Source organism: Nannospalax galili, unplaced genomic scaffold, assembly GCF_000622305.1.
Source record: "Nannospalax galili isolate Female #2095 unplaced genomic scaffold, S.galili_v1.0 scaffold238, whole genome shotgun sequence".
Classification (NCBI taxonomy): domain Eukaryota; kingdom Metazoa; phylum Chordata; class Mammalia; order Rodentia; family Spalacidae; genus Nannospalax; species Nannospalax galili.
The window spans coordinates 1,178,260-1,194,518 of NW_008341888.1; the positions used below are offsets into that span (position 1 = coordinate 1,178,260).

The following is a 16,259-nucleotide window of genomic DNA, read 5'->3' on the forward strand; positions in this document are numbered from 1 at the left end:
TTAGCTTTGTAATATAAATACATTGGTCATAGTTCACTTCAAGATCCATTTATCTATCTTGTCAAGCATCATTGATCTCTCCCTTTTCTGACTAATTCTGGAAGTTATTATTGGTATTATATATTTCAATGTTTTATTTTACTCAGTTTAGTATTTTGTTTTATATAAGTAACTCCATTCAACAAATAACTTTGTGTTAATTATGTGTAGGCTTATTAATCTGGACACCCTAATGCATTTTCCAAAATAAATAATATTATAAAATGGTAATTAGAACCCCCCAGAAAAATTTATTCAACATATTATATAGTTCACATGGTTCATCTGAGATGACAAACAGTAGAAACATAATGTTCTCACAGTATTAGTAATTAGGGGCTGGAGAGATAGCTCAGTGGTTAAGAGCACTGGCTGCTCTCGTAGAGGATGCAGGTTCAATTCCCAGCACCCATATGGTGGCTAACAACTGTCCATAACTCCAGTTCCAAGGGATCTAATGCCCTCTTCTGACCTCCACAGACATTGCACAACATGGGTGCACTTACATACATGCAGGCACATAAAATAAAATAAAATACTCATACGCATAAAATAAAAATAATAATTTTTTTAAATATTAGTAATTAGAACAGAGGAAATGCAAAGTTTATTAAAATCCTTGAAATATGAATGCTAGCACTTAAGGAGAAAATGATCTAAGTTGAAGGATAATTAAGGAATAGGAGCAAGACCTGGGAATTCTTTTTTGATATAATGTTTTATTTTCTTCTTGAAGAATTTCATATATACATGCAATCTATTTGGATCATAACCATGTCCACACTCCACCCCAAGTTCCCCCAAACCCCACCCCTAACACATCTCCCTCCCAACTTCATGTCCTCTTTTTTTTTTTTAATAACCCACTGTAGCCCAATTAGAGCTGCTGAGATGTGCATAGGTGTGGGGCTATCCACTAGAGCCTGGTCAAACTACCAGTGGCCATATTCTTGAAGAAAACTGACTCCCCATCTCCCAGCAACTGTCAACTTCCAGTAGCTCCTCAGCTAGGGATGGGGCCTCATGCACCCCCTTTCCCATCCACTGGCTGCTGTAAGTTCATGAATGCAAAAGCCATAAGACATGGGAATGCTTAAGAAACTTCTAGGCAAGCAGGTAGTTGGCATTTATTAGCCACACATAATTTCACTCATAATTTTAACTTTTGTTTTAGATGTATTATCAGCATTATTCTTTATTAGTACATGACAAGATAGTTTCCTTCAGAGACTCACTGATTAGAAAGCAGTTCTTGATGGGAATTAAGCAAAAGTAGAAAGCCCAAAGAGTTAAGACGGCACTAGGAAAAAAAGTCTATGTGGCTGAATTAACTAAGCAATAAAATATAGAGATTATAGGCTGCAAGGTGGATTAATTCAGAAGATTAATTTGAAAGAAAATTATCCTAAGTCAATTCTCTGTTCTTGTCACCAGATTATGTTGTTCCAAGACCTAGACAGGAAGGATATGGGCAAATAAGACTGAGAAGTAATAAAATGCTTACACTGTATTATCTTGTTTTATTTCTAAATGCCCTTCCTCTGAGTTGGGACTGTAGTTCTGTGATAGATCACTTTTTTGTATGTGTAAGGCCCTGGGTTTGATCCTCAGCATTACAAAAAAGAAAGAGGAGGAGAAGCAGCAAAAACAGAGGAGGAGGTGGAAGAGGTAGTGATGAAGAGAAGGAGGAGGAGGGGGAGGGGGGCAGGAGGAGGAGCAGGAGGAGAACTAAATGCCTTTCCTCTAAAGAATTTAAGTTTTGAGACTTCCAGGTAGGCAAGGGGATGGCAAAAGAAAGAACTATACATTTCCCTAGTCCCACATAATATCAAGCACAAGTCAATCATATATTAGATGCTCAGTACATATAAACAATAAAATGCCTACTTCATATGCTACTATAAGCACTAAATGAGGGCCAGAGAGCTGGCTCAGCCTTTAAAAATGGCTCAGGCTCACAGCCAGTAAAAGGACCAAATGAGCTGATGCATGAATAATGCTTAGAATGGCGCTTAGCATGTACTGAAGGAACAATATGCAGTTTCTTTTATTGTTGTTGTTTTACAACTATTTTAATATTTTATTAATTATTCAAGAATTTTATACAATGTATTTTGATCATATCGCCCCTTTCCCAACTCCTCCCAGATCCACACCCACCTCAATACCCACCCAACTTCATGTCCTTTTACCCCCCAAATTGAGTCTGGTATGTGTTGCCCAAATATGCCTGTTTTGGGGGTGATGTATATATGCATGTGTATATGCAGGTGTACTCACACACAATAATGTTGTGTGTGCATATAGAGTCCAGAGGTCAATGCTGGTGTCTTCCTCAATCTCTTTCCACCTATTTTTTGAGACAGGTTCTCCCACTGAATCTGGAGCTTCCTGATCAGCTAGCCAGCAAGCCTCGGGGAGCCACAATCCACATGTCCCATCTTCCTAGTGCTGGAATTACAGGCATACATTGTCATACTTGCCTTTTACAAGGGTTTTGGGAATCCAAATTCAGGTCCTCAGGCCTGTAGGATAGGCACTTTTACTGACTAAGCCATCTTCCCAGTCTCTTTTGTTTTCTTTGATTAAACCTCTTCCAATACTCTGAGAAGTCATTTGTACAGAAATAAGCACATGACTCTATGACTTAAGAATATGGCATACAGCAGGATGGATATAACTATAAGGGAGGAATATGATGGTTCTCTCCATAAAGAAATTATTAAAAATTAAGGTAATAGATAGGCTGACTACCATTAGTTGATTCACTACATAAATCAGAACATCAAATTGTACCTCATAAACATATACAAATATTGTGTCAATAAAAATGCATTGAATTTTTAAAACGAAGACATTTCATTGATCCTACCTAGTAGAAGTTGCCTTACAGTAGATGTAGATGTTAGCTTCTGCGTCAAAATTAAACTGGTCTTCTGAAACAGGGACTCGGGTTGATCCAAAAGGAGCCTAAAGTAAGCTCTGGCTATGTCACCTGATGTTGACTGACCTCTTTGTGCCCTCTTATTCCACAAAAAACTAGAAATATTGGTAATTTTGCATCATTCGTGAGGTTACAGTCCACAGAGTCCATTTCCATGATCCTGATCCAATTATTACATTCATGTCTTTTTTATTTAAATAAAATGGGTTTCTTTGATATTAGCTACTTAAAAATTTACATGCACAGCAGGTATCCTGAGTGATTGCTAAAGAACTTGCCCTATCTTTAGTTTGGGAATTTTTCATTGTGAAGCTTATGCATCTGTTTGTCTTATGCACAGGGAAGATCAGTGACCTTAAAGACAATGATTCATTTATATATTGAACTGTATTTTTTAACAAGATCTCTTCTTTGGAAAAATAGAGGATTTGATTTTGAACACTATAATGGGGATATTTTCCAATGATTGCCTACTACAGTAGAGTATTTTCAGGTAAAATATTCAGCTTTTATCCAGCATTTATGAAGTGCCCAAATGCAGAATATAAACAAAACAAAACTTTCCTAATAAGGAGAAAGCAGGTCTTTTGTCCATTAGGTTTCGCTATAAAACAAGGCAGTTTTACCTTCTCTGAGATAAAACTAAAATGCTGAAATAGTAACATTTTTCTTCACCAAATTTCCGTTTGCCCTAACAATGTCTTACATGATTAATATTGATTTCAAAATACACAAAATGTGCTTTATATAAAGCTAGAAGTTAAATTAAATTTAAAATGCAACTCTTGGACAAGAGTATATTCTAAACTATCTTTCTAAGTAACTTATTTGTAATCACAGCAACCAGTATTTGCAGCTTTGCAACTGGGACAGTTAAAAGATGGTTGGGACAGTTAGAGGGCTGTTCTAAAGAAGTTCATACAACAATGTTCCACTTGAGGAAACAAGCAGTAAATATGAGAGCTGTAGAACAAAACTGTGCATTCAGAATTCAAATACCCGAATTATGAAGTTTGGGGGAAATTCTGAGCCTAAAATTTAATTCTGAAAAATAAGCACTAGCTCTTAGGTTAAACATGTAAGATATATTTCTTGCTTTTCATTTGAAGCTTTGGTTGTTAGCCTTAGCCTTTGATGGCTGTGCCATCTCTCCAGCTCATTTTCCTGCTTTTCAAATAATTGAAAGTAGTATCTAAGGTCCACACATTTCTTTCAAAAGGACTTACACATGGCATAGTATAAAATGTCCTTAAGTGAGTTCCTGAGGCATTACAACTTTATTGGAACACATAGAAAATAAGATATTGAAGTAATACACTTTGAAACCCTTTAGATATATTTATTTTTCTTAATATAGAATAATTTTGAATATTTATGTCTGACCAATCATTGAATTAAATTGTAACAATTCACAAAGCAGAGTGTTTCCTTTCAGTCTTTCCCTTTGATACATTTGGTGTTTGTGGTAAATGTGTATGGTCATATGGTTTATGTTCATTATGCGTAAGACACAAAAAACTGCTTTATTGTAACAACCCCTATACTTGTGAAATTGAAAATGTATGAATCTAGAACCAGCTTGCAGGTAAAAGTATAAAAACTACTAAGAAGCCTGGATGTACCTATTTTAAGGTTTCTAACAAATGTATAAAACTTTTTTCTACTTCTAAAGAAGCCTATTAGCTTTCTGTGTTCTATAATTCCTTGTTTCCACCATAGTTAATGATTTTGGTTCATATGCAGTGAGTTTATTAAAATGAATGAGGAGAGTTTTGTGGTTGCAGAAATGCCACTCAACATTTTGTACTTTTTCTGACACGACATTTTCTTTCTTTAGAGCTGTTTCATGTTAAAGCATTGCATTTATCGGCCAATTACAGTACAAAGTAGTAGGAGAATAATGGTAAATTTGTGAGGAAAATAGAACAGCAAAATGGAAGCATCTGTGGGATCTTTTTTCAGGAGACTTCAAGAGCCTGAAAAGCAAAATTATTAAAGCTGCATTGAAAAAGGTACTTCACCTTATAGAGTAGTTAATTGACCTACCTAATGAGGTGGAAAATAGATTATGTTGGGAGAGAGGTATTTAATGAAGCAACCCTAGAAATTCTCCACACTGAAAAAAAAAATCCTTGGCAACCAAGCCTTTGTCAAATTGTCCTTCACTGTGTAGTTATTTATCTTACGTTTATATAATGGATGAAAGCTGTATTTAAATCCGTTGTTAAATTAGGTTGGAAATAAGAAAATTATATATTTCCTTTACTCCATCTGTGCCTGTAGTAATACTGATATAACTATAAAAGTTCAGTTGCATAGCTTTTATACTTTGTTAGTATTTTATTGTGTATGTAAAAAGGCTAAATATGTCCTTATTAAAATAATTTGATGTTATTATTATTCTTAAATTTTGGTAATGATTATGTAGTCATAATATCCTTAAGAAATTGAAGATTTAACATGAATTTTAGTGGTTAATTTTTAAATAAATGAATGATCAAACCATAAGGAGAAAGCACAAGCTTTCCATATCAGAAAAGGGAATTTGATCCCTTACATAATAGAAATAATTTAACCTATAAGACTTAAAGATTTAAAAATCTAAAAGAGAAACTTTATACAATATTGACTTGTTAGGGGAAATGAATTTTTAAATGTTTTTATTTTATAGAATCTGATGCAATTAAAATTCAGAACAAGTAAAATTCCCTTGTCAATTTGTACTAAAGAGTAGTTGTCTCCATCAGCCTGTAAATCTGTTGGCATATGGATTTCACCCATGAGCAAATAAGTTCTGGTAGATGAAAGTACTAAATGGTATCAGTTGAACATACTTGTTCATGAATGATTGGAAGTTCTGATGAAAAATGAGCACGTTAGAGAGTGAGAAAGGAGAGAGGGAGAGAGGCAGAGAGAAAGAGACAGAGGGAGGTAGGGGAGGAGGGAGAGAGAGAAGAGACAAAAGGATCTGGAGGGAGAGAAGAGGGGAGGTAGAGACAAGAGGGAGAGAGGAAAGAGAGGGGAAAAGAGTGAGAGAGAAAGGAAAGGATGGAGAGGGGGACAGAGCAAGATAGGGGCAGAAAGAGGGGGAAGAATGGAGAGCGGAAAGAGGAAGGGAGGGAGAGAGAAGAGAGGGAGAAATGAGAAAAATAAAGAATAGGAGAGAATGGAGAAAGAATGAGAGAAAGGGAGAGAAGGGGAAGTGATGGAGGGGAAAGAGAGGGAAGGATGGGGAGAGGGAGAGAGGAAAGATGGGGAGAAGAGAGGGAAAGAGAGAGAGGAAGGATAGAGAAAGGAGGAGGGAAGAAGGGAGGGAGAGATGGAGAAAGAGAAAGGGAGGGAGGGGAAGAGGGAGAGAGAGAGAGAGAGAGAAACTGCTTTTAAAATGTCATTGTTAAATTGTGTTTTAAATCTTTATTAATCCAGTCATCAGAATGGACTACAAAGCAAAGACTTCTGCCTTAATTTGAAGCCCATACTTTGAGAGCAAAAGAGATAGTTAATGTTAAGTTGCTTAGCACTACTGAGTAGACATTTTAAATCTCTTAAAGGGATAACTATTCCTTATACACCAAATCTAAGAAAATATTGTTTCCTAATAGATAGAATTCATATTTCTTCATGACTCCAAAACAGTTTTCTCTCAAAATGATTATCTTTAATTTACTAAAATAATTATTCATAAATAAAACATCTCTTAATACCACTTTAAAACTTGGCCAAGAAATGATGTCACAGAATTATGACATAGTGAGTGTTCTTTTAACAAGAACTTCCACAGAACAGTCAGCTGAGGACTTCCTGAGGTCCAGAGAGGATCTCTCTTGGGCGTCCTCACTCGCTCTACTTTGAAAACAATCATATTTTCTTTTCTGTTTTTCATTCAGGTGTTTATTTTGTTGATTAATGTCATCTACACATGAAGTGTTTCAAGCAGGAAAGTATTTTAAGTTTAAATATTTCGGTTTAAAGATTTACATTAGGTTGAAGCTGTTTGGTTTAGTATCTATGACAGTTAAGGTAAATATCTATATTCATAACACATTTGAAGGGCACTACTTAATTCTTACAGCTATCTAAACACTATGAAGTCTTATTTACAATTAATATCATAGACTGGAAATCAATTCTTTGAGCTAAATATAAGTAACTCAAATAGTCAATGACTTGTTTAACTAAACCGTTATTCATGATGTTTAATGTGCTGTCTTTATTTGTCTTCAAATGAATGAAGAGAAAATGATCAAGCAGAAACCCCTGGACTCCCCACTTTGTTCTGCCATTTATGAAGATCAACGATTACTTTAAATGTTGTCATAAATTAGTACCACTTAAGTAAAACATTTCTAGAAACAAACATTAAGGTTGATTTTCTCAGAAGTTATTTGGTCAACTTTTATTTAAAACTATCACTCCAACCTCATTTGATTAATCTTTAAGGTATTGTTTGTTTCTTTGTTTTAGAAACATCACTTAATGTGAATGCCAAGCCTTTTCGACCTGATGGAGCATCATCTTGCATCCACTCTTTCTGAAATACCTCCAATAGTTCCATTTATCAAGGGAGAGGTCATGCAGCCTGTAAGAGTAGTTTTGCTTCTTTTTACTTTCACTGTAACTGGTTAAAATGATATTAAATCTGGTCTTAGTTTTTAGAAAGTGTGTCACTTTTATGGTCATTTACTTGGGAAGTTTTTTGTCTTTGTACCATCATAGATTATCTTCCTTGTATGCCTTTTTGAAATCACTTGAGACATTTAACACCAGCTTATTCAATATAAAACTTCATTTTGAATTAATTTAGCTGCAGCTTCATTTAGAATTAATTTAGCTGTTTTATTGATGCTTGAACAGCTTGTAGAAGGCCTAGTCCTACATCTTCAAACTTATACTACCTTCAGTCTCACAAGATACATATTTTTAAATTATGGGTCTAATGAAGACTAAAGTTCCTTCAGACTCATCCACTTATGAGTTCAACTAATATTTGAAAGCATTGTATTTGAATAGCAATTATATCTAGGTTTAAGCTTGCTTTCTAGAAAGAGTATACTCAAGTTTTAGCACTTGCTTCTTTAACAGTTTCAAGAGAAAGCCTAACAAGGTATAATGTAAAAAGATGACTAAATTTTCTTTTCTCAAACTTAAAAAAATGAGCCAAGACTGTACTTTATCTTAACAAAACAGACAAAAATTATTGCAATATATGTACATATGAAAATGTCACAATAAAACTAATTTTTTTGGTCTTTTTGAAACAGGGTCTTCCTGTAGCCCCAGCTGTCCTGGAACTCACTATGTAGACCAGGCTGGCCTTGAACTCACAGAGATCCTCCCGCCTCTGCCTCCCAAGTGCTGGGATTAAAGGCATGCGCCACCATGCCCAGCAATAAAACTAATTTTTATGATTAATGCACGCTAATAAAAATGTTTTTATTTCTAAAATGGCAGAGGTAAAATTCCGTTGTAATTATAATTACTTTTTATTAGATGGAGAGTTATCTTCTGGAACCCAATGCCATGGCACAATGTTCTACTAATTATTCAAAGATTATGACTCATCCCAAGATGTACACCACCTGGCCTGATTATTCCCAGCCCTGGGCACAAGTATGTCTGAATTTTACCTTCATATAAATTTTATTTTCTGTTTTTTGTTTGTAGAGGTTTTATTTGGGGGAAGGATGCAGAAGAGATGGATATACCTCAATTCACCTATTTTCTATGACCTTAATATGTAAATTTTACTTGGTGAGGGAATGGTCTATTCTTATTAAGAGGTAATGAATTTCTCCTAACTGCCCATTGATCCAGTTGTACTATTGCTTTGAACGTTTTGAAGTCTCCAGAATTAGGGGGTCTGAATATTATCCAAAAGGATAATAATTACTTTTTCCATAGTTTAACAAAAAGTATGGCATTAAATAATTATTTATTTCTAGATGATATTCATTCAAGTTAACCCTGGAGAGATCCTCACCATAAAGGCTGATGATGGGTCCATTCAGAACATTCAAGGTTTGTTAAAGTATAATTAGATGTGTTATTTTACAACCAGTGGGTTTAAATATTATTATAAAATTATTAGCAATTCAAAACCATCTCTTGCTGTTTGGCTAGAGTGAATACTCTTAAAATGAAATAATCCTCATAGGAACTTAGCATCAATAGAACAACCAGTGCTAATCTTGCTAATGTTTCTAGAAATCTTTGAAAGTAAGGTACTTTTATAATGTGAAAGGAAATTAATTGAAGAAATGCATTTAAAGAAGTTCAGACATTGGAAATATTGGTTGCTACCTGTAGTTTTACTTTTGACTTTAATATGGAAATTTAATCAATTATCTTACAATATGACTTATATGAAAGTTTTAAATTTAATAGTAAAATCTTTGAAAAAGTTAATGTAGCACAAGTAATACACAGGACTATCCTTTCTGTCTGTTGAGATGTGTGGCCTATTTGTCAAGCTGTAGAATATCAAAAGGCAAAAAAATTCTGTTTTGCATATACTTTCAAAGTTTGTATCAAAGTATAAGGTCAAAAATAGGTAAGCTGAAATTTTTGGGTATGTAAAATAGATGTATAGTGTGTATAGAACTGAATAATGTCTGAATATATAGTGGCATATATCCTTACAAAAGTTAAATTCAAGTTCACTGAATTTATAGATCATTACAACTGATAAACAGAATGCAATATAAATTGTTCAAGTGTTATATTATCACATAGTCTCCTTTTAATAGTCTTTTTCCCTCTTTTTAAAAAATATTAAAAATCTGGCTGGACATGGTGGCACACGCCTTTAATCTCACCACTCGGGAGGCAGAGGCAGGCAGATCTCTGTTAGTTCAAGGCCAGCCTGGAATACATAGTGAGTTCCAGGACAGCTGGGTCTACAGGGAGACCCTGTCCCAAAAAGACAAAAAATATTAAAAATCTATGCATATATTTTTATTTTAATGACTTCATAAACATATACAGTATATTATGATCATGCCCTAGCACTCTCTCTTGTTCCCCTCCCCTGATCCCTTTCCTCTTCCCTACTAGTCCTTCTACTTTTATGGGGGGTTTGGTACCTTGTTGAGTTCAATTAGGGTTGTTTGCATGAGCATGAGCAAAGGGTTATCTATAGGAACATGGGCATCTTAGCAATGACTACACCACTGAAGAAAATGTCTGCCCCTTCCAACAACCATGAACTGCCAGTAGTTCCTCAGGGAGGAGCGAAGGTTTGGAGAGATCCTCCCATCTAGGAACTGTTAACTGCCTATAAATCTTCAAGGACTATATATACATTTTAATTTTTAAAAACACTCTGCTAAAATGTAACATTTTATGTGAACCACCAATTTGCATAGTCTATAGCAAAAAATCAGATATATATGATATAAATATGTATCGATGAGGAATAGTGAGTGTTTGAATGATCATAGTTTTAGACTATTCTACAGATGAGGCCTTCAGACAGCTCTTTTTTTTGGCTTTTTGAGACAGGGTCTCCCTGTAGTCTCAGCTGACCTGAGCTCACTATGTAGACTAGGCTGGCCTTGAACTCATAGCGATCCGTCTGCCTCTGCCTCCTGAGTGCTGGGACTAAAGGCGTGCACCACCAAGCCCGGCTGGACAGCTCTTTCATTCATGCATTCAAAAAATATTTCTTTAATGCCTAGCATGCACCAGTACTTTTCTAGACAGTTAGGAGTAATAATGTCCAAGAGAGAGATGGCAAATATAAACTATTATATATGGAATTATATATTTTAATTTATATATGTTTTATTATGTACAAACCAGAAATTTAAAAGTCAATAATAAGCTTTATTATTGGCTACTTTAAATTAAGATGACTTTGCTATTTTGCTAATTGTTTCATATCCTATAGTGATTTTGATCTACTGTTGTCCCAGGGATGACAATAACAAGCCAGAGACTCAGTGGTAAAAATATTGAACAGACACAGAAAATGCTGATTGAAGTAAATACACTGCAGAAATAGAGACACAGTGGGCAAATTTTCAGAGAGAAAATCACTCCCTGAAAGGGAATGGGAGCTCTTTTACATAGTTTAGGAAAGTTATTTTGTCATATCTCATGTGCCATTTGTGTGTGTGTGTGTGTGTGTGTGTGTGTGTGTGTGTGTGTGTGTGTGCGTGTGTGTCTATATTTGGATTTACATAAGCAGTAAATTTCATAGCACCTGTCATCTTTGGGATTAACCATTTGGGGTAAAGCACCATAGATCATTAGGAATTAGACTTCAAATATTTGTATAAGGTCTCACAAGGCACTGTGCTCAAGACTTCAAGTAGTGAGGGCCTGATTGTTAAAATGTGGGGATTTCTGCTTTCATTTCTGACCTTTTTATTTCTAAATTCCTTCCCTGCCAGATCAGCAAGCTCAAATCATTGACAAGGGGCAAAAATCATCTTCTGAAGCATCTTCGGAGCTCAGAAAGGGTGTCATAGGGATCTCGTTGATGTTGTTGATCTGACTGATATCAGGCTGTAAGACCAAGGGTAAAGCACAGAAGGCTTGAGAAACATTTTGGAGAGGGGTGGGGGTGAATGACTACCTCAGGCAGTTCAAAATCTAACAGTAACATCAACTTGGAGATTCAGAAGTCCTTGAAAGTGGAAGACAGACACTGATATCAATGGTAATGTTAACAGCAAAATGGCCCTGGGACAATACTATGGGAGATTAATGGCCTATAATCTGGAAAATTATAATCAGAAGGTTAAATAAGCAAGGGCCCAAAAAGTTAAGAATTATATCAGTGAGTGAACCCAAGAGAGGAATTAACCAGGAAAGCCAGTCCCGTGTGTCCTTCCAAAGGAGCCAGCCCTCAAAGAATCTCTCTCTTAGGTCAGATAGTCTTTTAGATTTATCTCAAATTAGTTAGCGTGTACATGGCTTTTCTGCCTCAGGGCCAGGCAGGTACTCTTTGGATTCAAAGTAAGAAAGTCTTCAGCTGAGGGCTTTGAAGTGCTACTGAAACAAGAGCATCAAACTGGTCCTGACAGCCCTTGAAGGCTGGTGAGATGTGATCAAGTCCCATGGCCTAATTCAGCCTAGGAGCTATTATAAGCATAAGAATTCAATCTGAGTACACTTATTTTGGTACCTATCCTCCTACTACAAAGGACATCACATGAACAGCTCTTCTAGGTTGAGAGATTCCAAAAAGAGGTGCAGGGAGGGGTTGATTGTAAGGGATAACTTAGATATCAGGAAAAGTGAATATACTGGTACAGGTACCAGGCTAATTAGCCAGAAGACAGCCAGAGGCCTTAGTTCCACATAGGAAGAAAGCTACTAAGGAGTTAAGGCATGTGGTAACATCTAGATAGTAAACTAAATGATTAGGGTTTTTTAAAGTGAGAAAGTTGAGGTATAAAAGAAATAGTGAGGAGCCAAGACCATTCCAAGAAGAGGTTGAAGTGGAAGGATTTCATGTTGGAGTACTGAGACTCTTATTTTTCTAATGCTAGCAGAATGTTGAGAGATCAGTTGGGACCCATTGTTGGTCATCCCCAGAGAAGAGGGAATGAGAAGGGCTTTCTGAGATTCTTGCCAAGGAGACATACTGGGACAAGTAAGTGGCAGGCCTGGTGGAATTGGGAGATTTTCTTTAGAGTTTTGTTAGAAGTATTTGAGAGCACATGCTTAGGAGAGCTGTATGTTGTATTGGTTTCGGGGTATTTGAGAAAGAGAAAGATGTTTCTTTTGTCTTATCTCAGAGGAGAGTGAAGTTGCATGGTGAAAGGATGCCCACGGGAATGGACTAGTCCCTGTGGTCAACGGCCTTAATAAAAATGGAAGCCTGCCTTAAGAGGCCATCTTGTATGCAAGGGGATGTGAGAAAATGAAATTTATGTTTATATTTAGCCATGAGAGTGTTAGAAATCGTCCAACATGATAGGATGGTAGGTGTTCATTGGAAATATATATGGAGGGAGATTGTTAGTTGGACCCATTGAATGGAGTGGCTAGGTAATCACTATCAATTCAGTTAGGAGCTAAAGGACAGGCAAACAAAGTAGTCCTCTGAAAAGGTAGAGTTGTATTATTTGAGGAGATCATGGGCCTTTTTGAGAAGAAGATAAGGAAAATTGACTGTAGGAGCTAGGAACAGGATTAGAAGGATGATGAAAGTCACAATGGTTAAAGGTGATGCCACAAGATGATTTTAGGAAGACAGATAAGACATAGGATAATAATGACTACGAAGATGATAAGAAATCCTATACACAGATAGGAAACCAGCAATAAGGAGTAAAGATGGAGATCATGGTCAAGGTAGGTGACTACCACAGTCCAGGAATAATCTAAAAAAGTCCCTGTGACCCTCAAGATGGCTAGGCACGTAGGAATGCCTGCATTGCAAACCTGACAACCTGAGTTCAATTCCCAGAGCCTACAATGGAAGAAGGGAACTGACTCCCAAAAGCTGTCCTCTGACCTACACACATACACACACACACACACACACACACACACACACACACACACACACCATCCACACAAAAAAGTTAAATAAATAAAACATTTCCCAGAGGAAAAGGCCTAGTATGAATTTCCTAAATTGAGTTAGGTCTTAGAGAATATCAAGGCAATAAGGGGGAAAAAGCTTGTAAGATTATATCATAGACCCAGAAAGGCAAGAGAAAACTGGTTTTATTAATATCTAAAGGAATTTAAGGGTCTGTTTCATCTGAGCAAAATGTAAATGGAGACAGAAATTTTCACGAGGCTCATGAAAGCAGGCCCTTTGAGCTTTAAAAGTGGAACAGTGTTTACTCTGGAGAGATGAACCCATACAAAATAGTCTATAGAGTTTGACAAGAGCAGCGCTTGATAAAGTCTAGCCCAACCAAACTCCAGTGGTCTTTTAACCTGCAGGTGGGTCTTAAAATAGATTCATCTCCTGGGCTAATGTGAGAAACATTGCTCTTCACTTCATAATAATAACACTGTAGACTCAGACTCAGACTAACAAAAGCTAGGAGCTAGGCAATTGATTTTATGATCTTGCAAAGCCAGGCATCAATATAGAAAGGCAGACTCACTGAAATCAGAGCATTCTTTACAGTCCTAACACAAGGTCCTTCCTCCCTTCATTCTTTGGCTCACTAATCAGGAGGGTACACTCTGTTTTTTCTTTTTTTAATTTTTATTGAATTTTTGTGTATTTCATACAGAAAATCATTTTTATACCCCCTTCCACTTGGGCACCCTCCCATACCCCACCACTGGAGTTCATACCTTCTGTCATTTGTGTTAAGACCTGTCATGTAAAGTTAATGTCCCCAGATGTTCCTCAGTGAAAGTTCATCCACTGGGATCTAGTCAGTCTTATCTAGAGTCCCTCCCTTTAAGAAAATCAGCTCATTTTTACCCAGCAGTAATCAGTTGCCAATAATTCTTCAACTAAGATTGGGGCTTGCTGTTCTTTTCCACAGTTCTATGCTGGGTTTTTGTCTGCTTAAGTTTGCCATGGATCTTGTGTATGGTGACACCATTGTAGGTTCATATGTGAAGAGTCCCAGGAGCCTGTAGCACTATTTCCTCCTCCCTGGCTCTTACAATCTTTCTGCCCCCTCTTCTACAATAATCCCTGAGCCCTGGGTGGGAGAATTTTAATACAGGAGTCCTGTCCAAGGACCTACACTCTGCAGACTCTTATTCTCTGCATTTTGGCCATTTGTAACCTTTTGCGTTCCTGACCCTCTGTTGCATGAGGGAGCTTCATTGATGAGAATTGAAAGACGCATTAGTGTTTTCTTCATCCCTTGTTCTATGTTCTGTGAGCCTTAGGTGTAGAGGCTGCACCCTACAGGTACCTCTTAAGCTTGGGCAAGTCACAGACCAGTTGTAGAACTCTGTAACTATCTCTGTCTCTTGAAAAAGAAGCTTGATGGGTGGTGGCTGGGATACATCTATAGATTTAAGGATTTATATTAGGGTTTTGACAGCCTTGGATTTTTCTCTAAGATCTATGACCTCTCCAGCTATGTGTATTTGGCTAGGTTTACAGTACCACACATGAGTTTCCTCCCATTGAGTGGGCTTTAAGTCCAATTAGGTAGTTGTTGATTACCCTCAAGATAAAAGTGCCACTACTTTACGAATGTCATTTGCTGTGCTGGTCATTGATATAGTTTTTAGGCCTTGAAGCGAGGGTTGGACCATCAGTTAATGTTCTCCCTTAGCAGTTTGCATGGTGCTCTCCAAAGCTGTGAGAGCTAGCCTTCAGGGAAGGTGGCTTCCAGGTCAGTTCCAGCTCCATTGCCCCAAATCCTATGTCCAAAGTATGCCCTGTCTTCAGAAATGGGGTCTTATCAGAGAGTTCTGGGAACTCTGGGAGGTAATCAAGGACTGTACAATAGCCTGTGTAATTTTGGGAGTCTCTCAGACTACCCTAGCCAACAACTCAAAGGAAGGTTTCTCCTGTCTGGCACTGTTTCTTACTATGTAGCCTTCATCTATACTCACGGACTTGTGTAGAGATACTGAATGTACAATTTTTCAGTAGTTTTTGGACTAATACCATTCCCTCTGATTTCTTTATTCAAACTAGACTATTTTTATGTCTCCTATTTTATCTTTCTTTACTGCTGAGTAGAACTCCATCATGTAAATGTACCACATTTTCATTATCCAATCATCTGTTGAAGGGCACTTAAGTTGCTTCCATCTCTCAGCTATTGTGAAAAGAGCAGCAACAAATATGGTTGTACAAATGTCTGTGCAATAGGATGAGTCCTTTGGGTATATGCCAAGGAGTGTTAAGGAGGGTACACTCTTAAAATGGCATGTAGTTCTTATCTTTCTCTCCACCAATTATGTTTGACGTTTTCTCAACAAAAACCATGTGTGGCTTCGTCTCCACATTTTACATCTTGTTTATTTTAAAGCTCATTAGTGGCATGACCTTGTCACATATACAGGTCATTCATCTTGAATATTAGCAACTTTTTACTCTAAGCTTCTAGTTTTGGGTGGAAGAGTAACTTGGCAGAGTTTGGGGGGAAGGAGTAGCTATACTAGCAGATGATAGCGAGGTCCAGTTTTTTCTGTTTATCTGTATTTGGATGGACCTAAGTTGTCTCAAGGCATTGGACCATTGTTTTGTTTTGTTTTTTACTTCTTACAGTTAGTATGAGGTGATGAGCCCAAATGGGTGAGGTCATGCTTAGAGCTGTACTTATCTTGGTAGTCAATAAGGGCCTTGATCATCTGTCCATTGATACACTGAAGAAAAAGAAGA

The 16,259-nt window shown here is 36.8% G+C and overlaps 1 protein-coding gene across 6 annotated transcripts in view; it reads left to right on the forward strand.

The window, feature by feature from the left end:
• The window catches only part of LOC103737823 (fibronectin type III domain containing protein 3C1-like), a 69,811-nt gene that overhangs the window by 6,219 nt on the left and 47,333 nt on the right, over positions 1–16,259 (forward strand). For 5 of the 6 annotated variants that reach the window (XM_029565674.1, XM_029565678.1, XM_029565677.1 and 2 more), the window contains 3 exons: positions 7,448–7,564; positions 8,474–8,593; positions 8,926–9,001. In XM_029565674.1, the coding sequence (XP_029421534.1) occupies positions 7,466–7,564; positions 8,474–8,593; positions 8,926–9,001 (295 nt within the window). In that variant the 5' untranslated portion in view covers positions 7,448–7,465. Of the gene's footprint in view, positions 1–4,820; positions 4,996–7,447; positions 7,565–8,473; positions 8,594–8,925; positions 9,002–16,259 lie in introns of all 6 variants that reach the window. The other variant, XM_029565676.1, reaches the window with a different exon arrangement.